This window comes from Pongo pygmaeus, chromosome 10 (assembly GCF_028885625.2).
Source record: "Pongo pygmaeus isolate AG05252 chromosome 10, NHGRI_mPonPyg2-v2.0_pri, whole genome shotgun sequence".
In the NCBI taxonomy this organism is placed as follows: domain Eukaryota; kingdom Metazoa; phylum Chordata; class Mammalia; order Primates; family Hominidae; genus Pongo; species Pongo pygmaeus.
The window spans coordinates 73423442-73447928 of NC_072383.2; the positions used below are offsets into that span (position 1 = coordinate 73423442).

A 24487-nucleotide genomic window follows, 5' to 3' on the forward strand; every position below is an offset into this window, starting at 1 on the left:
ATGATATGATCACAATAGTGCAAGGGAAAAAAATCACAAAATACTCATTTAAAACAGCCAAACTTATAGTTAAATGTGTGTGTATGTTTGTATATACAGAGATAGAGAGATGTATACACAGGCAATTTTTTTAATAGTGGTTACCTTAGGGGAAGGGAAGTAGTAGGGAGATATTCTAAAGGTCTGATATTTTTTTTTTCTATATTGTATGTATGTATAATCTATGGGATTCACTAAGAAAACTCTAAGGCAAGCTTGTTCAATCTGTGGCCTGCAGGCTGCATGAGGCCCAGGAAAACTTTGAATGCAGCCCAACACACATTTGTAAACTTTCTTAAAATGTTATGAATTCTTTTGCGATTTTTTTTTACTAGGTCATCAGCTATTCTTAGTGTTAGTGTATTTTATCTGTGGCCTAAGACAATTCTCCTTCCAATGTGGACCAGGAAAGCCAAAATGTTGGACACTCCTGCTCTAAGGAAGTATGAGTATTGATTTTCAGATGTTTACTTTCTGATACACTGTAACATATGTATTTAGTATTTTTGGTTTCACCACTATTTTGTTGATTTTTCTAGTGTGTGGTTTTTGTTCTTGTCCTTCACTAACAATTAATTTAATGAGTCTCTAAATGATGATAAAAGCACACATTTCTGGTTATTTCCAGATAGCTAGCCAGGGAACAGCATCTTATGCTATTTTCTCATATTTCTGCAACAAACTTTATATGTGCCTTATTTGTAACACTCACCAACTACTACCATGTGTTAAAAGTTTTTTTTTTTGTTTGTGTGTGTGTGTGTGTGTGTATATATATACACACATATATATATTCTCTTTCTGTCTTCTCTTTCTCTCTTATTCTCTAATCTTATATATATATCGGATCTTATATATATAATATATATGTAATCTGATATATATATAAGATATATATCTAATCCGATATATATATAAGATGTATATCTAATCCGATATATATATAAGATGTATATCTAATCCAATATATATAAGATGTATATCTAGTCTCATATATATAAAATGTATATCTAATCTGATATATATATAAGATGTATATCTAATCCAATATATATGATGTATATCTAATCCAATATATATATAAGATGTATATCTAATCCAATATATATAAGATGTATATCTAATCAGATATATATAAAATATACCTAATTTTAATAAAGCAATTTGAGGGCAAAATTTATGCTGACTTAGCATTTTATTCTTGACAATATGATATTTTGCATATAATCATTAGTTAATAAATACCTCTTAAATAATATTTTAGATTGTTGTATTTCTGTGTACAAAAAGGCATGAGTTTAAAAATATATACTCTGAGCAGACTATAGGTAAGTGTATTACATACTTCTGAACAGACTACATGTAAGAGTATTATCATTTCCATCACCTGGCATTCTAATATTTTAATTACAAATATATACATAGTCCTTTGTCTCAGGAAATGGTCATTTCATTTTTGATTATCCCATAGAAGTTTTTCCCAGTAGAAATTTCTCAACCAAGATGCACAAGTACAAAGTTAGAATTGTTTCCTTTAAATCTAATGATAAGAACTCAAGAAAAAATATTTTAGACTACAAAAAAACTTCTTATTTTGTTCTCTTTGCTTTTTGAATATTTTTCAGACTTGGGATGTAGCTTTATCACGGACTGCTAGAGCATGGGGAAAAAAATGTTTGTTTGAGCATAATATTTATTTACAAGATGTACAAATGGTCCATCCTAAATTTTATGGTATTGGTGAAAATATGTGGGTCGGCCCTGAAAATGAATTTACTGCAAGTATTGCTATCAGAAGTTGGCATGCAGAGAAGAAAAGGTACAATTTTGAAAATGGCAGTTGCTCTGGAGACTGTTCTAATTATATTCAGGTATCTAATTTTTATTTTGTTATTAATTCAAACACTTCTTAATTGCTTTGTGCCTAGTTTTATTATGTTTCAAATTTGTACATAAACTCAAATAATAAAATTATTACATTTAATAAGATCACAATTTTAATCAATCTTCCTAGTCTTCAAAATGTCTACCATCCCATCTTTTATGTGAACCATACAATTAAAACATTATTTTAAATACAGTAAACCTAATCACCATGTTCAAAGATGAAAGGCACTTTCCTAAAAATAATGTATACTGGAAAAGGAGGAAAGAAACCAGTAAATAAAAATAATTCATAAATGATTGATTATAAACATACATAGAAGATGCTTTTGCACATATCAGTACACATACTACTATATAGCTGATTGATTAAAACATTTGAAATGCAAATTAATAGTATTATTTCCCTGCCTCTGGTTCAATAATCCACCCTCACACTTTATACACCAGGAATATTGAAGCACTTTTCATTTCAGGTACATAACCTTTGTTATTTTATACATCACATTGTTTAACAATTATTTATGTGTCTGATACTACGCTGAGGGCAGGGATCTTACCTTTTCATCCATATATTCTCAACATAACAACATGACATTATTTAAGTCTGCAATAAATATTTGTTTCAGGAATCAAGAAATTATTCCATGAACTTCCACATTTATTTAAAAGTTAGTTTTTCAGTCAATAGACCCTGATGTCACGTTTTATGTAGAACTTAACACTTTGGAATTTGTCCATGTTGAACTCATGTCTTTCTCTTTCATCCAATCATGCTTCAAAAATTTTTTCATCAGTTTTTTTAATCTGATCATTTCTTCTAGAAAGTTATAGTGATTCTCCATTGATTTGCTCCTATCAAACCTAGCCTCTTTAATATGACTTTAATACTCAATAAACTAACCAAATCTACTCCCTAACATAGTACTGTGTGTTTTTACTCCTTAATTCTAGTCTCCTAGACCTTTTCATTTCCTGCATTTGACATGCTTAACTTCACTTTAACTCTTGCAGATACTCTGTTCTTTATTCTTTTAATGTATCACCTTTTTAATGTGTCTCTTTATTTCTTTAAGAATCACACTTTTAAAACCACTAAGGCTTCAGATAAAAGAATGAAACAAGAATGGTTCCTCTTGCTTGCACAGAGGTTAACAAAACAAACCAGTACTTTTTGGTTCACTTGGAAGTATTAGAAATATTAAAGTTATACAGATAATTTCTGGAATGCCTTTGATTATTCCCATCTTTTTCACTCCAATTCAAGATCTGTTTCTCTTTTGTAGGAACCAGCTCTTTTATTTCATTTTTTAATGAAGAGGCCAGATTTTGTTTTATCCTACAATAGAATTTTCTTAACAAAGAGAAGGAGAAATGCCAATAGCATTCAATACTTCTCTACTCTTGTATATTTTTTACTTTTCTGTAATCGGATTGTCTCTCTTTTTCTCCCTTTTTTCCACAACTTCCATCGTTTAAAAACTTTTTCTCCTCTTTCTCATCTTCCTCTCTTACAATAACCTAGAACTTTCCAATTCAACCAGAGGTTGAAAATTGATTCATCAGGCATGACTTCCTTTGGCTCTGAAGCATTATTCTGGATCAACCATGTTCTCAAACAGTTCTTACAAGCCAAAATTAAACTAAAGAGCTTCTGCACAGCAAAAGAAACTACCATCAGAGTGAACAGACAACCTACAAAATGGGAGAAAATTTTCGCAACTTACGCGTCTGACAAAGGGCTAATATCCAGAATCTACAGTGAACTCAAACAAATTTACAAGAAAAAAAAAAACAACCCCATCAAAAAGTGGGCAAAGGATATGAACAGACACTTCTCAAAAGAAGACATTTATGCAGCCAAAAAACACATGAAAAAATGCTCATCATCGCTGGCCATCAGAGAAATGCAAATCAAAACCACAATGAGATACCATCTCACACCAGTTAGAATGGCGATCATTAAAAAGTCAGGAAACAACAGGTGCTGGAGAGGATGTGGAGAAATAGGAACACTTTTACACTGTTGGTGGGACTGTAAACTAGTTCAACCATTGTGGAAGTCAGTGTGGCGATTCCTCAGGGATCTAGAACTAGAAATACCATTTGACCCAGCCATCCCATTACTGAGTATATACCCAAAGGATTATAAATCATACAGCTATAAAGACACATGCACACGTATGTTTATTGTGGCACTATTCACAATAGCAAAGACTTGGAACCAACCCAAATGTCCAACAACGATAGACTGGATTAAGAAAATGTGGCACATATACACCATGGAATACTATGCAGCCATAAAAAATGAAGAGTTCATGTCCTTTGTAGTGATATGGATGAAACTGGAAACCATCATTCTCAGCAAACTATTGCAAAGACAAAAAACCAAACACCGCATGTTCTCACTCATAGGTGGGAATTGAACAATGAGAACACATGGACACAGGAAGGGGAACATCACACTCCGGGGACTGTTGTGGGGTGGGGGAAGTGGGGAGGGATAGCATTAGGAGATATACCTAATGCTAAATGACGAGTTAATGGGTGCAGCACACCAGCATGGCACATGTATACATATGTAAGAAACCTGCACGTTGTGCACATGTACCCTAAAACTTGAAGTATAATAATAATAAAATAAAATTTAAAAAAAAAAGAATATGTTATTGGTAGAACCTATTGAAGTATTTCTCTAAATACAGTGTTGAAAATGCTGCCCGAACTCCTTGGTAACTCTCTACATGTCTCTAAATGAAAATAGTTTATATTTCTTGAATTGCTTGGTGAAAAGTTCTATGTGAATGGAATATATTATTGTTTATAATATGAAAGTCAATGTTTAAAATTAAATTTTGTGTCTTTCTCGAAAATTTTACTTTAGCTTGTTTGGGACCACTCTTACAAAGTTGGTTGTGCTGTTACTCCATGTTCAAAAATTGGACATATTATACATGCAGCAATTTTCATATGCAACTATGCACCAGGGTAAGTTACTTAAAATTAATAAAAGAATATAAAAATAAATTCAGAATATTTCAAGGTAAGTTTTTCTAAATTTAATATATTTTATGAGTGTTTTTTGAACTATAAAATATAATACTTTACATTGAAACATTTTCAATCAATTTTATAATGAAATAAGTCTTAAATTGGACATATTGATTTTACTTATACACTAGCCAAATGTTACTTCCTGGCGTAACCTTAACTTTAGTATTATTTCACAATATTTCACTTAATTAGCGTAAGAAAAATTATTTTCCAAAATAGTTTATTCTAAAATTTATAGTAAAAGTAGAAAGAAAATTAGATGTGTTGAAATTTATTTAGTAAGAATTGTCTCATGAATATGTCAGTTCTGTAACATGAAGAACACTTTTAATTGACCACCCCTTGAAGATTACATTATTAACTGGGACCTGTCTTATACGTATAAGGAATTGTAACATCTCAGAGATTGAAAAGCACTTCAAACATCTTTTAGTCAAGCTATTCATATATGACTATACCGTATACCTGAGTGCCTTCAAATGATGGAAAATAACTGCATCTCAAAATAGCTTCCATTTCTTGAGAGCTCTTTTGGAAAGTTCCAAGCTTTCTTACAGGTCAATATAATACTATAAATAATATTATTATAACTTCCAAATAAGTTAGAAAATGTTCGAATTAACATCTTACATAAACAGTAAGAATTGACTGCCTACCAAGATTGAGAAGGAATTTCTGCCAAATAAAATGCTTTGGGACTAAACCAGAAAGAAAAATTTAAAAAGCCGTGATTACTGATTGTATTCCCCTGGCTAAGAAAAACAATAGAACTATGCTGTGTGTCAAATTAAACTCAGAAAGCTCTTTCCTGATGAGAAGTCTTGCTAACTTTGAATATAGACATGCAAAATAAGTTTGGAATATAGAGTTGCAAAACCTTTTATGTGTCCTTTCACTCCTACAGACTGGAAGCATTGGGATACCTATTACATGCAGAAACTTTAAAAATTACTACTGATTGGTCTTGCAAATTCAAACAGAATTGTACACTGGGGAGGAGGGGGTTGGTAGAGGTTTTTCTGGGGCACAAATCCTCATTTATTCACTCAGCAAGTACGTACAGGCTCTGTTCTTTCTGCTAACAAGACGCAAAAAGACACTACATTTAGTTTATAGTCTTGGCAGGGAGACAAACACTTTTTAGTAAGCGAACACATAGATAAATAACATTTTAATTAGACAATAAAATATACTGTAAAAAGCAAGATTAGCAAATAGAGAATGACTGGTCTAGAAGGTAGATAGGGTAGTCACAGAAGAAGGGTGTCATTTGAGCTGAAAACCAGATGTTCCAGGTCGAAGTATGTTCCAGATAGGAACATGTATAAAAATCTCAGAGATTGGAATGAGTTTAACATGTCCGAGAAAGGATTAACTGTGCTTAGAGGTAGGAGTTGAGGTGGAGAGTTAGATGACAGCTAGACCAAATATAATAACATACATTATGTTAAAGATTTTGGGATTTATCCTAAGTAATGACAAAGCCATTGGAAGGTCTTAAGCACAGAGTGACGTGATCTCATTTTTGTTTTGAAAAGAACACCTTAACAAAAAGATTACTGTGGCTGTTGGTAGAGAATGAAATATAAGGAAACAAGAGTGTAAAGAGGAAGTAGAATTAGGAGGCTGTTTCCTGTAGTACAGGCTACAGACTGATATTTTGGATTAGGGTTTTAGCATGTGGATTGTTTATCGAGTTGGATAATGAATTACCACAAATGTAGTGATTTAAAGCAGCACCCATTTATTATCAAACAGTTCTATAGGTCATGAGCACAGGCATATTGTAGCAGGATTTTCTTCCCAGGGTCTCAAAGGCCAAAATCCAGATGTTGACTAAGTATTCACCTGGAGGATTGGAGAAGTACCTGCTTCCAAGCTCATTCAGGCTGTGAGCAGAATTTAGCTCTGTATGGTGATGGACTCTTGTCCTTGTTTTCTTGCTGGCTCTGAGCCATGTGTTGTCTCTTCTTCTGGAGCTGCCCATGTTTCTTTGACACATGGCCTCGCCATCTTCAAGTCAGCCAAGGTATGTCAGAGCCTTTTCATGTTTCAAATCTCTGTCTCCTCTTCTGTGACCAGCTAAAGAAAACTCTCTGCTTTTAAAACACCCATAGGATGAGTCAAGGCCAACCTAGATAATGTCAATATTTTAAGGTCAGTGGTGCCTTATAATATAATTATGGAAGTAAAATTCATCATATTCACTCTCCTGAGAATTATGCATGGCATGTACATGAGGAGTGCAGGATCTTGTGATTCATCTTAGAATTCTGCCTACCATAGAATGGAAATGATGAGGAAAGGTCAGTTTCTGGGTATATTATGAAGGTGGAGCTAATAATACAAGCCGATTGGCTTGAGTTTGGGGATAATTTGAATAAAATAATCAAGCAACACTATGCCTATGTCTTTAGTCTAAAAAACTGGGTGGATGGTGATTTCATTAACTTAGAGAAGATCAAAAGATATGTTTTCTATTTGGGTATATTAGATAGAAAAATAAATGTAGGAAGTGTGAATGAATCATGAGAAGCAGATAGCCATATGAAAGTATGTGGTTGTTTTCTAAGTAGAGGAAGCTTCTGGTATAAAGGCCCTGAAGTGGAAGTCACAGTGAATTAGATCAGCATGTGGGAGAGTGAATATAGAGACAATTTAAGAACTAAGTCCTGGGGCACTACGCTATTTCAAACTAAGGCAAAAGGGCTAGTAAAGGAGAATGAAGAGAGGCTAATGAGATATGAGGGAAACCAAAAACCTGCTGGTGAGGTACTTGGAAGTCAAGTGAAGAACATGAGCTAAGAAGCCCAAACTGGTTAAATCTATGAGATGCTGCTGAGAGAATGAGAAATTGAGGAAGGAGAACTGACAGTTCCATTAGATGAGATGAAGGTATTTGGTGACCTTAATAAGAATAGTGAATACTGGGGTCTCAGATGACTACAGTGACAAGATGAAGCTACCAGTTGTTGAAATTACACTTTTTTTCTTGCTACTCTCTTTTTGCATAAGCTTCTTTGTCTTGAAATTTCTGTTAACCATTTTTCCTTTGATACAAATATTGGCAAGTCTACCTTGAAGGATCTAGATTGGAACAGTTATCAGTCAAGTCAGTCCAATTCTTATTTGATTATGTACCTAAAATAGGCAATCACATTATCTCTCTTAAGGATAGTTGGTAGAAAAATCAATCCATTACAATATTATAAAATACTGGGTAGAAATGAATGTAAAACAACCAAATTGAAAATTAAAAGGTATAGTGGGATGAATGGTGCCCCTCTACCAACGTTATGTTTAGGTCCTAATTTCCAGAACCTGTCAATATTACTTAAATGGCAAAAGTGTGAATATTACCTAATATGGCAAAGATGTGGTTAATATAAGAATCTTGAGAGAAGGAGTTTATTCTAGATTATTTGGGTGAGGGCTAAATGCAATCACATGTATACTTGTAAGAGATGGAGAGGAGGATTCAGCATAAGACACACAGAAGAGGAGGTAGTGTGACCACAGTGGAAGCAGCTACAGTGATGCATCCACAAGCCAAGGAGCTAAGGCCACCAGAAGCTGGAAAAATCAAGGAACAGATTCTTAAGAGCCTTTAGAGGGAGCACAGCCCTGCCAACACCTTGATTTTGGACTTTGGGCCTCCAGAACAGTGAGAGAATAAATTAATGTTGTTTTAGCCACCAAGTTTGTGGTAATTTGTTAATATAGTTACAGAAAATTAATGCAGAATGGAAGAATAAAACAGACCTGGCCATGCATACAGGAAATAACAAGTCAAAGCAACCTTGAAAATTTTTCTCAGAAACACAAAGGTGAAGAATAGAGGTCAAAATATATATGAAAAAATAAAGGAAATATGTATGGCATATAAATCTACAAATTGGTGTTTCTAAAGAATAGAGAAGAGCCAAGGAAAGAGAAATAATAAAGAAAAGAAAATGTTCCTAATCTGCAAAGATATCTGCATAAAGATTAGAATACTTCATAATGTATCAGAAAAAAACTGAAACAATATTTACATATAATTATTTACTAGTCCTTATTTTTCATTTTCAAAGATAAAAACTCACACATTTTAAGTACAATTTTAAAAAACAAAATAAAACAATATTAATTCGATTACTCTAAAACTTAAATATTACAAAAGACACAAAGATGTCCATAAGAATTTATGCTTCATTGATAGGTAATGTTATTAACTGAGCTAGGAAAATATATAGAGTGGAGGGAAAATAACTTTTATTTTTAGGCATGTTGGATCTGCAGTTGACTACAGGAACTTTCATTTAGTTAAATATAATTTTGTAGTAAGTGTGCCAAAGACATTGCACATTACATTTTATGTAATGTAATTTATAAATATTTCCCCTTATTGTGTTATATAGATGAGGGTCAATAAGTAGATCCAAATCCATATGTAATGATTGTGATAAAGTTGGCATTTAAAATCACTGGTTAAAGTATTTAAGTAATGGAATTAGGAGAGCCTACTGGCTGGATAAAAGTAAAACTGAGTTTTTCACTCAGCTTAGAGAAATAAATTTCTAATACATAAAAGACTTAAACATTAAAAAGTGAAGTCATGAAGGCTATATTAGTGAATTTACTTACAGTTTGGAAGGTATAAGGACTTACCTATCAGAACATTAAAGTCCAGAAACTATAAAGGAACACATGTATGAATCTGAGTATAGAAAAAATTATTTATTAAATAGGGAATCCTTTCCCCATTGCTTGTTTTTGTCAGGTTTTTCAAAGATCAGATGGTTGTAGATGTGTGGTGTTATTCCTGAGGCCTCTGTTCTGTTCCATTGTAGTATAGTTTGAAGTCAGGTAACGTGATGCCTCCAGCTTTGTTCTTTTTGCTTAGGATTGTCTTGGCTATTCGGGCTCTTTTTAGTTCCATATGAAATTTAAAGTAGTTTTTTCCAGTTCTGTGAAGAAAGTCAATAGTAGCTTGATGGGGATAGCATTGAATCTATAAATTGCTTTGGGCAGTATGGCCATTTTCATGATATTGTTTCCCCCTATCCATGAGTATGGAATGTTTTTCCATTTGTTTGTGTCCTCTCTTATTCATGTCCTTTGCAGGGACATGGATGAAGCTGGAAACCATCATTCTCAGCAAACTATCACAAGAACAGAAAACCAAACACCACATGTTCTCACTCATAAGTGGGAGTTGAACAATGAGAACACATGGACACGGGGAGGGGAACATCACACACTGGGGCCTGTCAGGGGGTGGGGTGTGAGGGGAGGGATAGCATTAGGGGAAATACCTAATGTAGATGGTGGGTTGATGGGTGCAGCAAACCACCATGGCACATGTATACCTATGTAACAAACCTGCACGTTCTGCACATGTACCCAAGAATTTAAAGTATAATTTTAAAAATTAAATGAATAAAAGAAGAGACAATATAATGGATAGGGAGAAAATAGGAGAGAAAATAGACATGACACCTCAGTGAAATTAATGAAGCAGTGTGGCAGGAGTAAATAAGTGAGCACCCTGGAAGGAAGATGGGAGGTTATAGCCAGTGAGTGAAATGTCTGATTTTGTGAGTTCAGAGGTGGAGCTGTTTTAAGAGGTAACAGGACCCAGAATGTAGCTATAAAAGTGACCACTATGGAGAATCGGGAAGCATTTTGGTGGTAAAGACATCTAGTAATGGAAAAACCAAGTTATTGGATGAATTATCCATATGAATGTTGTGATCAAATAGGTACCAACTTCTGAGAAAATGAAAAACGATTGACTAAAAATGATGTGTCAGGTGCCAAAGTCTTCAGTGAATAAGGAGGCATGATCTGAAGGTAAATATCTCTCTCAAGGAGGATTAGAGAATGGCACAGCTAAATAATATCAACCTTAAAGGAGCTTTAACTGTTTAACTGTTTTAACTGTTTAACTGTGTTCCACAGTCCTTTAGGTGCAGGATATGTTAAGTGAAGGGAGGAGACCTAGCCAACAAAGTTTTACAGAAAGTGATATAAATAAAATAGCTTTGCACATACAGGGATAATTTGAGACAAAAAAACAACAGAGTTCATACTTTTGTTGACCTTGAATAGGCCCAGGAAGTAGTCATGGAATTTTTGGCAAAGACAAATATATTAGATGTTGCAGAAAGACAGCCAGATGGGATCTCTATTATAGTTTATCTTCCTTGCTGCTGCCTACACTGTATTTCTCTTAAACTTACTGGAATAGATTCTTCTTGGAAAAAAATAAGTCTTCTTGGAAAACCTATAGATCTTCCAGAAACAAACTAGAAGTCAGTGTTGTGGTGATACATAAGAAGTAGTGAAAAATGAAATGAGTTGTTGTAAGTAGTCTAGTTGTTCTGGCTGTATGAGATGGAAAACTCGACATCTGTTTCATGTGCTTTGGCTCTTGTTCTGTGAATAGTGTACAGACTATGTGAGTCTGGATGGAGAACTTTGAAGAATCTGCCTACAAATTGTAATTGCTAGGTTGTCAAGCTATGGGCTGGGTTACCTCCTTGATGAACAAGATGGTGGCAGATACGAGTCTAGTGTAGGCAAAGAAAGTTTCTACCACCGCCAGAATTGTGCTCTCATTTTGAAAGACTGTGTATCTATTACAGAGTTTGAATAATGACCTTCTAATGAACTTGGGGTTGGAAATGGGTACACTTGTCTGTTAGGCCGCCCAGGTAACATGTCCTTATCTAGGATCTGGACACATGCTCTATAGGTAGCATTGTACTGAGGCTATGGCCAGATAGAGGCTAAGAAAAGTTCTAGAAGACTATGTTCAAGAGTCTTGACTTGGTCTTGGTGAACCACTGGTCTGCTTCTTAGAAAATGCAAATTTTCTAAGGCACTGCCAGGGCAGCTGTGAAATTTCAGTGGACTTTGCTGCTTATAGATAGTTACCTATTATTTCCTCCTAATCTGGCCCAATAATTCCAGTTGAAGTTGGGAGTTGTGTTGTGGATTCAGGCTCAAGTTGATTTAGGTTCACATTCTTAGAAACTCAGAACTAGAGGAAGATCAACATAGGGGAGGGTATTAGCCTGACATTTCTGGCTGTCTAATAGAAATAATGATTATAAAACTCAAATCTTTGAAAGGGGGACTCACTGTAGTCTACCACAGTGTGGATTTATTTATTTTCAGTTTTATGGACAGAGGTCCCCCATCCTTGGGACCTTAGGAGACAATGCATCTGCTTTTGTGTTGGAGGCATCTGTTTTGGTGAAAAGGGGTTGGGACAGGAAAAATAGACCAGGGTGTAGCTAAAGGTGACTAGATCAACTTGTGAGTTTCTGCTCTGGCTGGGTTCTAAACAAAATGCATTTCTTTCTTGAAATAGTTGGATAATAGAACAGTGAAATTGAAGAAGTGATATATGATCTACAAATAACCACAAACCTCTGGATGTTCCTGATGGACTTGAATGCTTACAATTCAAGGGTATCAGATGCCTTATTGGGTATCACCCAAACTCTCTGATTAAATAAGATATATCTGAGAAATGTGATACTCAGGTTTTTGAATATATATTTCTTAGGCTTGGCCATTCTTCTAGAAGGCCTAACCAAGGACTTAAATAATGAATGTTTGTTTTTATAGCTCCCAATTATATACCAGGTAAATAGGCAATACTGATTAAATTACCAGTATTAATGATGCTGCCCCCACTCGAATGTATCTTTTCCCTGCTTGTTTTCTCTACCTTTCTTATCCTAGATCATTTATTTAAATTTCCCAATTTAAAAGTACTTTAGGGCCTTTTTTCTCATTTAGCTGTAGGCAATTGATGTAATTATTTCTTACTTCTCTCTTTAGCTCTGTACAATGGGTTAAATCAACTTTGTAAACTCCCATTTATATTTATTTGCTTCTTTATAAATTTATGTATTTTTATATACACCCCCAAAATAATTCATGCAGATAAGTCTTTGGGACACAAGCATTTCAGAATTTTGTAAACTCTACAGATACTTAATATATCATTTCTATGAAACTTTTTATGTATTTGGGCCAACCAGGAAGCAATTAATTATAAAAAATTCTATATCATTTATTTTTAAATTTTATTTCTTTATTTCTTTATTTTAGAGACGGAGCCTTGCTCTGTTGCCCAGGCTAGAGTGCAGTGGCACAGTCATAGCTCACTGCAGCCGCAAACTCCTGGACTCAACTGATCCTCCCTCCTCAGTATCCCGAGTAGCTGGGAATACAGGCACGCACCATGCCCGGCTAATTAAAAAAATATATCTTTTTGAAGAGACGAGGTCTTGCTATGTTACCTAGGCTAGTCTCAAACTCCTGGTCTCAAGAGATTATCCCACCTTGGCCTCCCAAAGCACCAGCATTACAGGTGGGGAAGCTACCCCACCCAGCCTACATCATTCTTTTTTTTTTTTTTGAGACAGTCTTCGCTCTGTCGCCCAGGCTGGAGTGCAGTGGCCCATCTCAGCTCACTGCAAGCTCCACCTCCTGGGTTCACGCCATTCTCCTGCCTCAGCTTCCCGAGTAGCTGGGACTACAGGCACCCGCCACCGTGCCTGGCTAATTTTTTGTATTTTTGGTAGAGACAGGGTTTCACCATGTTAGCCAGGATGGTCTCGATCTCCTGACCTCGTGATCTGCCTGCCTCAGCCTCCCAAAGTGCTGGGATTACAGGCATGAGCCACCTCACCCAGTCTACATCATTCATTTTTAAAGGATACATTTTGCTATGAACTAAAATGAAAGAAGCTTTAAAACCCATTCTTATATTTAATTATAATACTTTGTTTCTAGGGCATGGGAATTTGTTTCAGAAAAGACTGTTTCCTGGGGGAGAACAAAAGGGAAACATTGAATCTCTAATTAAAGTATTTCCTTAAGTCCAGTTTCTTAACCCGCCTTTTTAACCTGATTAAAAATTAGTAACTATATTATTTACATTACATGTAAAAATGGAAGCTTATTCTAACTAAATGTTTTCTGCTTTTTTGTTTGTAGAGGAACACTGACGAGAAGACCTTATGAACCAGGAATATTTTGTACTCGATGTGGCCGACGTGACAAATGCACAGATTTTCTATGCAGTAAGATAAAGAAAACAACTTAAACATGAAAAAAATGCATAATGGATTGGACAACAAGAAAAATAAGCGATTGAACACTAGTTTTTTATGGTCATGTTAATATTATTCCTTTGATCAGAATGCTACTATTATGTTATCAAAGGATGGTTGACACAGTACCATCTTTAGATTTTTCTAAATTGCAGTGCCTTTTCTGTTCTATCTTAACCCTATTCCTTCCCCTGAGGACATACCAGAGTGTCAGAAAGAAAGAATGAGAACAGTTATACCCTTAAAAAGCTTCACAGTTTATGCCCAAACAGCATCCTGTTTGATAATAACTGCTTTAAAGGATAGTATATTCCAAAATATTTATGAAGTAGCATGTATTTAATAACCTTTTCTTTTAGTTTTTCCTCCGAAAAGCTGAAATCTCCAAATGTTTCAAAAGTAAAAAGTAGAAAATATGTTCGATTATATTTTTCTTTTAGTTTTTCCAAACATGAGAGAATATACTCCAAAACTATAACTATAGCTAAAATATACAATGCTTAGAGGAATATGGTAGGAGATAAATTTGGATAATAAGTAAATAGCATATTATGTTGTTTTTTAATTATTATACTTTAAGTTCTGGGGTACCTGTGCAGAACGTGCAGGTTTGTTACATAGGTATATACATGCCATGGTGGTTTGCTGCACCCATCAACCCGTCATCTACATTAGATATTTCTCCTAAGCTATTCCTCCCCTAGCACCCACCCCCAACAGGCCCTGGTGTGTGATGTTCTTCTCCCTGTGTCCATGTGTTCTCATTGTTCAACTCCCACTTATGAGTGAGAACATGCAGTGTTTGGTTTTCTGTTCTTGTGGTAGTTTGCTGAGAATGATGGTTTCCAGCTTCATCCATGTCCCTGAAAAGGAAATGAACTCATCCTTTTTTATGGCTGCATAGTATTCCATGGTGTATATGTGCTACATTTTCTTTATCCAGTCTATCATTGATGGGCATTTGGGTTGGTTCCAAGTATTTGCTATTGTGAACAGTGCTGCAGTAAACATACGTGTGCAGGTGTCTTTATGGTAGAACGATTTATAATTCTTTGGTTATGTACCCAGTAATGGGATTACTGGGCCAAATGGTATTTTTGGTTCAAGATCCTTGAGGAATCACCACACTGTCTTCCACAATGGTTGAACTAGTTTACACTCCCACCAACAGTGTAAAAGTGTTCCTATTTCTCCACATCCTCTCCAGCATCTGTGGTTTCCTGACTTTTTAATGATCTCCATTCTAACTAGCATGAGATGGTATCTCATTGTGGTTTTGATTTGCATTTCTCTAATGACTAGTGATGATGAGCTTTTTTTCATATGTTTGTTGGATGCATAAATGTCTTCTTTTGAGAAGTGTCTGTTCATATCCTTTGCCCACTTTTTGATGGGGTTGTTTGTTTTTTTCTTGTAAATTTGTTTAAGTTCTTTGTAGATTCTGGAAAAGAGACAGGGTCTTGCTCTGTCACACAGGCTGGAATGCAGTGGCATGATCAAGCTCACTGTAACCTCGAATTCCTGGGCTCAGGTGATCCTCCTGCCTCAGCCTCCCAAGTAGCTAAGACTATGGGCATGTGCCACCATGCCCAGCTAATTTTTTTTTTATTTTTTGCAGAGATAGGATCTTGTTGTGTTGCCCAGGCTGGTCTCGAACTCCTGGCCTCGAGTAATCCTCCTACCTCAGCCTCCCAAATATATTATGTTTTTGTGCTGAAGAAAAAACAGAAACAAAAACTAGTGGACAGTTGTACTATAACACCATTGCAGGGATGAATCCACTCTAACATTTCTGCTCTCGCTTCACTTGAATCAAGATGCAAACTCTCACTCTTCCTCTTTTCCTTGTCTTTCTTTTTCTGTGAAATTCAATCCTAAAGTCATTGGGCAGGTCAGGGGAATGTAGTCATCTACACAGAGGGGCATCCAGAGGTGATATGTTAGAGCCTAAACAGCATAACAAAGGATCCACACGAGATGCAGTGGGTATGGAAAGGAAACCTAAGCAAGGTGAGGATGCCATCCACATAGAGATGTGGCCACGTGTGGGAAGTCAGAGCCCTCATGGAATGAAGTAACTGTCCATACATGAGGTTTGGGGTATCAGAGCCAGAGCAGAATAAAAAGATGTCCATGCAGGGATGACTCAGTATGTGGCATCTGTGCCCAGGCAAGGTGAGGAGAGCATCAACATGGGATGGAATGGAGAGTCTGAGCCAGTGAGGAAGCCATCCCTGGGGGGAAGGTCTGGCAGTGGTTGTTGGAGGCCAAGAAGAATAAGGAGAAGAGTCCATGTTGGAGTGGGCTGAGAAGAGATTTCAGAACCTAAGCCAGTAAAGGGGGCATCCATACTTAGGGGCAATCATACATGAGGTGTCTGAGTGCAAATTAGGTGAGGAAAGTTTTAATGTGGGGAAGATGACTTGACATGGGTGAAGTCAGGTCCCAAGTGGGGTAAGGAAGGAATCCACACATGCAGAAGCCCAGAGCTGGGTTTCAAAGTCTGAGCAGGGTGGGAGGGTGTCCCAGCATAGGGCCAGCCCCTAAGTTGGCCGATTAATACAAGACAATTTTTCAGCATAAACATATTCCAAATATTACATTGGACAGACTTATACTAAACAATATTTATTGCTTTCTGAGATTCAAATGTAACCTGACATCATTTATTTTTATTTGCTAAATCTGAGTGTCTAAGCAGAGTGAGGAGGGCACCTATGTGTGCTAGGGTCTAGAGACAATGATGGGAGATCAGCATACTGGGGGATTGATCAAAAAAATAAATTAATTAAGTATAATGGGGGCTAGTTTTCTCACTGTCAGAAATGGAATACAAATATGTAAAGGAAAAAAGTAAGCATGAATTTTAAGGTGGTGAATTGGAATTTTAAGTGTTGGAAATTGAGAATTTTAATAAACATATATATAAATGTTTATATATACACAGATAAAACTATAACTATGGACTCAGTTTCAACATGTGAATAATTGTAGGGCCTCAAGAACAGAACCAAAACAATAGAACAGAAAATACAACTAGAGAGAGATATATAGATACTTAAATAAGTAATAAAACAAATTTTACAGAAATAAAAATACTTGAATCTAAACATTGAAAGTGCACGCTATGTGCCAGGAAAAAGTGACACAAAATAGTCAACACAGTAGACATAGACTAGTAAATTACTGGAATTCAGTGGAAAAGAAAGAATCTTAAAGCATCCAAGCAAAAATGTAAGATCAGTTATTAAGAAGTTTAACAGTCTGGGTTGAATCAGAAAAATAGTCACTCTAAGTATTTTAGCAATAAAGTATTTAACATAGGAAATACAGTTTATCTGAATACTGTAAACACTAAGGGAGTGAAGGTCAGGGAAGTGGCCACAGTAAGGCAGAGAAGTGGCAACAAAGCAGATAGTTCTCCATTGTATTATACTAAGAAGCCACTGTGAAACTCACATTAATCCATCTTACCTGGGCTACCATCACCCCTGGTGGTTGCTTTTCTTATATCTTTCCTATTTCATTTGCATTCCTGTCATTGGCAAACTCTTACCTGAAGCTATACAGAGAAAATAATTCACAGAACTGTACTTCCTGGTTTCAGCTCTACAATACAAAATTGGCTTCACACTCACGTGGTAGTAATGCTGCTTTGGCAATTGATGTTCCCACGTAAAGGGGGAAAATTCAGTCTGGCTTCAAACTTCTCTACCATAACAGTAAATGCTAAGAGATGGTGGAATGATGCCTATATACCCTTAATATAAGAAGTGTCAACCAAGAATTTATATACAGCAAAACCTATTATTCAAGTGTAATGAAATAGATGTTTTGGGAGCATGCATTTACATTTGGTGTGTAGTTCTCATGAGCACTTCTTCAATAAACTAAAGGATGACATTCACCAAAAAGAAGAGATGAATGAAAAAACTTGAGTGAAAGAACTCTCTGTGAGCCCTGAATCTTAATGGATAGACTAAAACTAAAACAATCTGACAGTTATAGTCACAAAAAAAAATACAAGAAATATTGGAAACATACAAATGATACAATTAATAAAACTTGGGAGGAGAAGAGAGAGATAGAAAAAATATGCTTATTTCCTCATCATTTATAGCTAAGGGCCAAAGATACTAAATAGACTATTTAAAGCTGATAAACAATAGAGGTGTAAGTAAATTTAAATGTATGTAACTATTTAATGAAATATATAATCAATGAAAATTAATGATGAGAAGTGAAGAAAGATGCAAAGAAGAAACATACTATTACATAACTGCTCATACTAAGGTATGAATAGACACACAAATACCAAATGAGAAAATACAAACTATATGACAAAAGACTTTTTAAAAGAAAATCTAATATAGAAATCATTACATAAAATATGAAGTAAGACCAAGCGCAAAAGGCTAAAATAACCGCAAAGATCCAAAGGAAGGTCAGTTCATCTCCAAGGTGCCTTAATAATGAATTCTAAATTTTCCCCTAAGAGTAATATTATTGCAAGACAAAGTTCTTTGTTGTTATTGGGTTCTCTATGTGAGAACTCATTTATCCTCCCACTATGCTTCCTAGTGGAATTCAGGACTGGTTATCTGACCATCATGATATTGTTTAGCTCTGTGTCCCCACCCAAATATCATCTTGAATTGTAATCCCCACATGTTAAGGGAGGGACCTGGTGGGAGGTAATTAGACCGGGGGGCAGTTTCTCTCATGCTGTTCTCATGATAGTGAGTGAGTTCTCATGAGATCTGATGGTTTAAAGTGTTTGGCAGTTGACCCCCGCCTCTCCTGCCACCATGTAAGATGTGCCTTGCTTCCCCTTCACCCTCTGTCATGATTGTAAGTTTCCTGAGGCCTCTCCAGCCATGCAGAACTGTGAGTCAATTAAACCTCCTTTCTTTATAAATTACCCAGTCTCAGGTAGTTGTTTTTAGTAATGTGAAAATCAGCTAATACATGAAATTGGTACCAGTTGTAGTAAGGCATTGCTGAAAAGGTACCTGAAAATGTGGAAGCAACTTTGGAACTGGGTAACAGGCAGAGGTTGGAACCATTTGGAGGGCTCAGAAGAAGACAGGAAGATGTGGGAAAGTTTGGAACTTTCTAGAGTCTTGTTGAATAGTTTTGACCAAAATGCTGATAGTGATATGGACAATGAAGTCCAGGCTGAGGTGGTCTCAGATGGAGATGGGAAACTTGTTGGGAACTGGAATAAAGGTCATTCTTGTTATGCTTTAGCAAACAGGCTGGTGGCATTTTTACCCATGCCCTAGAAATCTGTGGAACTTTGAGCTTGAGATAGATGATTTGGGGTATCTGGCAGGAGAAATTTCTAAGCAGAAAAGCACTCAAGATGTGACCTGGCTTTTTGTAAAAGCATACAGTCTTATGTATTCACAAAGAGATGATCTGAAGTTAAAACCTATGTTTAAAAGGGAAGCAGAGCATAAAAGTTTGGAAAATTTGCAGCCTGACCATGTGGTAGAAAAAATATATATATTTTTTTTTCTGGGGAGAAATTCAAGCTGGCTGCAGAAATCTGCATAAGTAACAAGGAGCCAAATGTTAATCACCAAGACAATGGGGAAAATGTCTCCAGGATATTTCAGAGATCTTCATGGCAGCCACTCCCATCACAGGCCCAGAGGCCTAGGAGGGAAAAATTGTTTCATGGGCCAGGCCCGGGTCCCCACTGCTCTGTGTAGCCTTGGGACATGGTGCCCTGCCTCCCAGCCATTCCAGCTTAAGCTGTGGCTCAAGGGGCCAAGGTACAGCTCAGGCCATTGCTTTAAAGGGTGCAAGCCCCAAGCCTTAGTAGCACCTTGGCAGCATCCATGTGGTGTTAGGCTTGCAGGTGCATAGATGACAAGAGTTGAGCTTTGGGAGCCTTCGTGTAGATTTCAGAGGCTGTATGGAAACACCTGGATGTCCAGGCAGATGTTTGCTGCAGGGGTGGAGCCCTCATGGAGAACCTCTACTAGGGCAATGCAGAGGGGAAATGTGGAGTTGGGGCCCCCACACAGAGTCCCTACTGGGGCACTGCATAATAGAGCTGTGAGAAGAGGGCCACCATCCTCCAGATCCCAGAATGACAACTTGCACCATGTGCCTGGAAAAGCCACAGGTACTCAATGCCAGCCTGTGAAAGCAGCCACAGGGCCTGAACCCTTCAGAGCCACAGGGGCAGAGCTTCCCAAGTCCTTGGGAGCCTACCCCTTGCATCAGCCCTGGATGTAAGACATGGAGCCAAAGGAGATTATTTTGGAGCTTTAAGATGTATTGACTGTCTTGTTGGGTTTTGAACTTGCATGGGGCCTGTAGCCCCTTTGTTTTGGCCAATTTCTCCCACTTGGAATGGGAGCATTTACTGAATGCCTGTACCTTCATTGTATCTTAGAAGTAACTAACTTGCTTTTGATTTTACAAGCTTATAGATGGAAGGGACTTGTCTTGTCTCAGATGAGACTTTGAACTTGGACTTTTGGGTAAATGCTGGAATGAGTTTAGACTTTGGGGGACCCTTGCAAAGGCCTGATTGTGTTTTGAAATGTGAGAAGGACATGAGATTTGGAAGGGGCTGTGGCAGAATGATATGGTTTGGCTCTGTGTTCCCACTCAAATCTCGTCTCAAATGGTAATCTCCAAGTGCTGAGGGAGGGACCTGGTGGGAGGTGATTGGATCATGGGGACAGTTTCCCCCATGCTGTTCTCATGATAGTAAGTGAATTCTCATAAGATCTGGTGGTTTAAAAGTGTTTGGCAGTTCTCCCCTCACTCTCCATCCTGCCACCATGTAAGACATGCCTTGTTTCCCCTTCACCTTCCACCATGATTTTAAATTTCCTGAGGCTGGCCCAGCTATGCAGAACTATGAGTCAATTAAACCTTTTCTTTTTTTTTTTTTTTTGAGACAGAGTCTTGCTCTGTCGCCAGGCTGGAATGTAGTGGCACAATCTTGGCTCACTGCAACCTCTGCCTCCAGGGTTCAAGTGATTATCCTGCCTCAACCTCCCAAGTAGCTGAGACTACAGGCAAAACCTCTTTTCTTTGTAAATTACCCAGTCTCAGGTAGTTCTTTATAGCAGTGTGAAAATGGACTGATACATCTCTCAACTCAAATGAGCGAAAGAAAGGGAATTTATTTCCTAAAAACTATTATTATCTCATTGGACTAGTTAACTAAAAATATTGAATGCCAGGCTATAGAGCTAACTTTGCCATCTGGGAAATTAAGAGCAACTGAAAGCTTCTGAAAATAAGAATTAAATGAGGAAAGTGAATAGATTTCTAAGATTAATTAGGAGTTATCTGTGGGGGCAAAGAGAGATGAAAATAAGAGATATTGTAGAATCCTAGAATGTTGGAGCTGGAACAATATTTTAAGGGCAGAAGTGGAGAAATGTATGTAAGGTCAATGACGTAAAGCCAGAATTAGCACTAGAATGCATATCTCTTTATGCATATATTTCCATACTTTCTGTAGCAGACCAGGCTGATTTCACTAAAAGAGAATATATTGTATTTTAAAATTGGCTACTGGTTGGAGGGAGGACTTCAAAGATAATGCCTGAGAACTAGGAGAAGGTGACACTATTATTGGGAGATTATCTTATTTTTTAGACAAAGAAGAAATTTTATCTAATTTTTGTGGACTTTCTTTTTCTTTCTAGGTAATGCAGATCGTGACCAAGCCACATGTATGTATTGTTGTCCTTTATTTCTTGAACAATTTAACTGCTTTATGTGAAATCCAGCTTTCAATTTCTTCTTTGTTTACAGATTACCGATTTTGGTATCCAAAATGGGAAATGCCCCGGCCAGTTGTGTGTGATCCACTGTGCACATTCATTTTATTATTGAGAATATTATGTTTTATGCTGTGTGTCATAACTGTTTTGATAGTACAGTCTCAGTTTCCAAATATCTTGTTGGAACAACAAATGATATTTACCCCTGAGGAATCTGAAGCAGAGAATGAAGAGGAGGAAAAAGAGGAAGAGAAGAAAGAGAAAGAGGAAATGGAAATGGAAATAATGGAAATGGAGGAGGAAAAAGAAGAGAGAGAGCAGGAGGAGGAGGAAACACAAAAAGAAAAGATGGAGGAAGAGGAAAAATAAGAGTAGAAAGAGGAGGAAAAAGATATATCACCAATATGAACCAAAAGTGTAATAAAAAAAAGACAGACAAAAAAAAAGTAAAACACTAAGTTTTAACAAGAAAGAAAACATGCAAACCACCATTGGAATGTTTTTTATTCCATTCTCTCCTATACTTTTTCAATCAATTTAAATTTGTAAAACAAAGAAACAAAAAACTTGTAAGGTGGGCTCTTTGACACTAAGAACAGATAATGATGTGACAAGAAAAACACTGAAAAACATTTGACCAGTCTAATTAATTTTAAGATTTCACTATGTTATTCTAATAAAGTAGGGAATTTTCATTTTCTAAACATGTTTCCGTCTCTGTGTTTTAAATAGTAAGGTGCTTAAGATCATTCCAAGTTCAGAACAACCATTGAATAAAATTTGTATTTTTTTGTTTTTACTGTTACTGTCATAGTTTTTATTGGTGGTAGTGGTATTTTCATGTGATATTAAGGATCTAATATTATTATTTGTCTTTGTGGTTTTTGGAATAGTTTAAGTGGTACCTGTACATCCTGCTAGGATGCAAACTTATTTATAATTCATGTTCAATATTTCATTAAAGACTCACTGTAATTTTCTCTCACCAAGGGCTAATAAATGCCATAATTTTAATTAGTTGTGGTAGAGGAATCTGGGTGCTTCCAAATTTATATGATAAAATAAATAAATTTTTTAAAAATTATTAACTTGTTATTCAATATGTGTAGTAAAAGTTAACAGATTAATAAGATAACAACTTACCACTAGTAATACTAATAAATGAACTAAATAAAAATACCTAGCATAGGAGATTTCTTTAGCTATAAAATAAATGGATAGTACTAGATGACCACTAAGACCTCTTCCATCAATGAATATTCATGGATCAACTTTGTAAAGGAATCAATAGTAGTTGTGAAGTACACTAAGCAAACACCTGAGGGAAAAACTTGATTCCCATGAAAATATTCCTGAACTCAGCACCTTATATGGCAAAATAATAAATACCCTTTATTACTCAATTTTAAAATAGGCAAAAAGCAATGTATAATATTTTTCCAATTGCCATTCCATGCTCAGCTGTCTTATTGTTGCACACTTATTAGAACTCAATGTAACTGAGATGTGAAAGGTTGATATAATTCTATTTATGACAGGGACTTAGGGAACTTATTCTAATTGAGAATCAGAGGCTTAATAAACCTGAAGGTTTAAGTGAAAGAAATGACATTGAAAGAAAGAATCACTACATATCTGATGTTTTCAAATAAAACAATCTCTGTTTTCTGGTTTTGATAGAATATTGTGTTCTAAAGCTGTATTTCTCAATGTGTGGTTCCACTGAGGGAAAGAAAAAAAAAAAACCTAGCATAGCCAAATACCTCAAATGGTATAAATGCTATGTGTATTAACTCTGTTGTTCTTTAGTTGTATCAATATTCTGTTAAAAACCTGTTCCTAAGTAGGGCAAGATGAGAATTATATTTAAAAGCCCTGAGCTATCCTCTTGGATTTGAGTGTTTCTGTTTGATTTGTTTCCTTTGCTTTGTTTTTTTTCAAAGAGCTCCTGTTTGTAGAAATTAGATATTTTTCTATCTATGAAGTCAGCCTCTGTTCCACCAGTCCCCTGAGAAAAAGCCTTAGGTAGAGAAAAGGGCTAGTTCTCTACAGTGATGTTATTTATTATTATTATTGTACATTTGTGTTGTATTTCATAGCTTCCGAATTTCTTTCACATTAAGTATTTAATATTCAAAACCATTTTGTGGAGCTGGCATTGCTTCTATTTTTAAAATAAGAAAACTGACCTTGGATTTGTGAACATTTGATGCATTTACAAGTACAATTCTTCATTTATTAATTCCCACACATGACTAACTTGTTATGTATCTGTATGCCTAACAGAACCTGGGCCTGGCCCAGGAAACCATTTTCTCCTAGGCCTCCAGGCCTGTGATGGGAGGGGCTCTGGTGAAAAACTCTTGACACAGCCTGGAGACATTTTCCCCATTGTCTTGGAGATTAACATTCATCTCCTCATTACTTAGGCAAGTTTCTGCAGCCAGCTTCAATTTCTCCTCAGAAAATAGGTTTTTCTATCTATCACATTGACAGGCTGCAAATTTTCCAAACTTTTATGCTCTGCTTCTTTTATAAAACAACCCAAGTCACCTCTTGAAAGCTTTACTGCTTAGAAATTTCTTCCTCCATGTGAGAAATGGGAGTTCTTCTTCAAAGATTATAAAAAGTCAC

At 36.1% G+C, this 24487-nt stretch overlaps 1 protein-coding gene across 2 annotated transcripts in view; it reads left to right on the forward strand.

Annotated features, from left to right (window-relative positions):
• Nucleotides 1-23746, forward strand: part of GLIPR1L2 (GLIPR1 like 2) — a 47504-nt gene extending 23758 nt beyond the window's left edge. Inside the window, exons 2-6 of one of the 2 annotated variants that reach the window (XM_054443021.1) lie at nt 1665-1910; nt 4808-4911; nt 13978-14063; nt 21776-21802; nt 21885-23746. In XM_054443021.1, coding sequence (XP_054298996.1) covers nt 1665-1910; nt 4808-4911; nt 13978-14063; nt 21776-21802; nt 21885-22222 — 801 coding nt within the window. In that variant the 3' untranslated portion in view covers nt 22223-23746. Of the gene's footprint in view, nt 1-1664; nt 1911-3448; nt 4661-4807; nt 4912-13977; nt 14064-21775; nt 21803-21884 lie in introns of those variants that run through there. The other variant, XM_054443022.2, reaches the window with a different exon arrangement.
• Nucleotides 23747-24487: the final 741 nt, after the last annotated feature.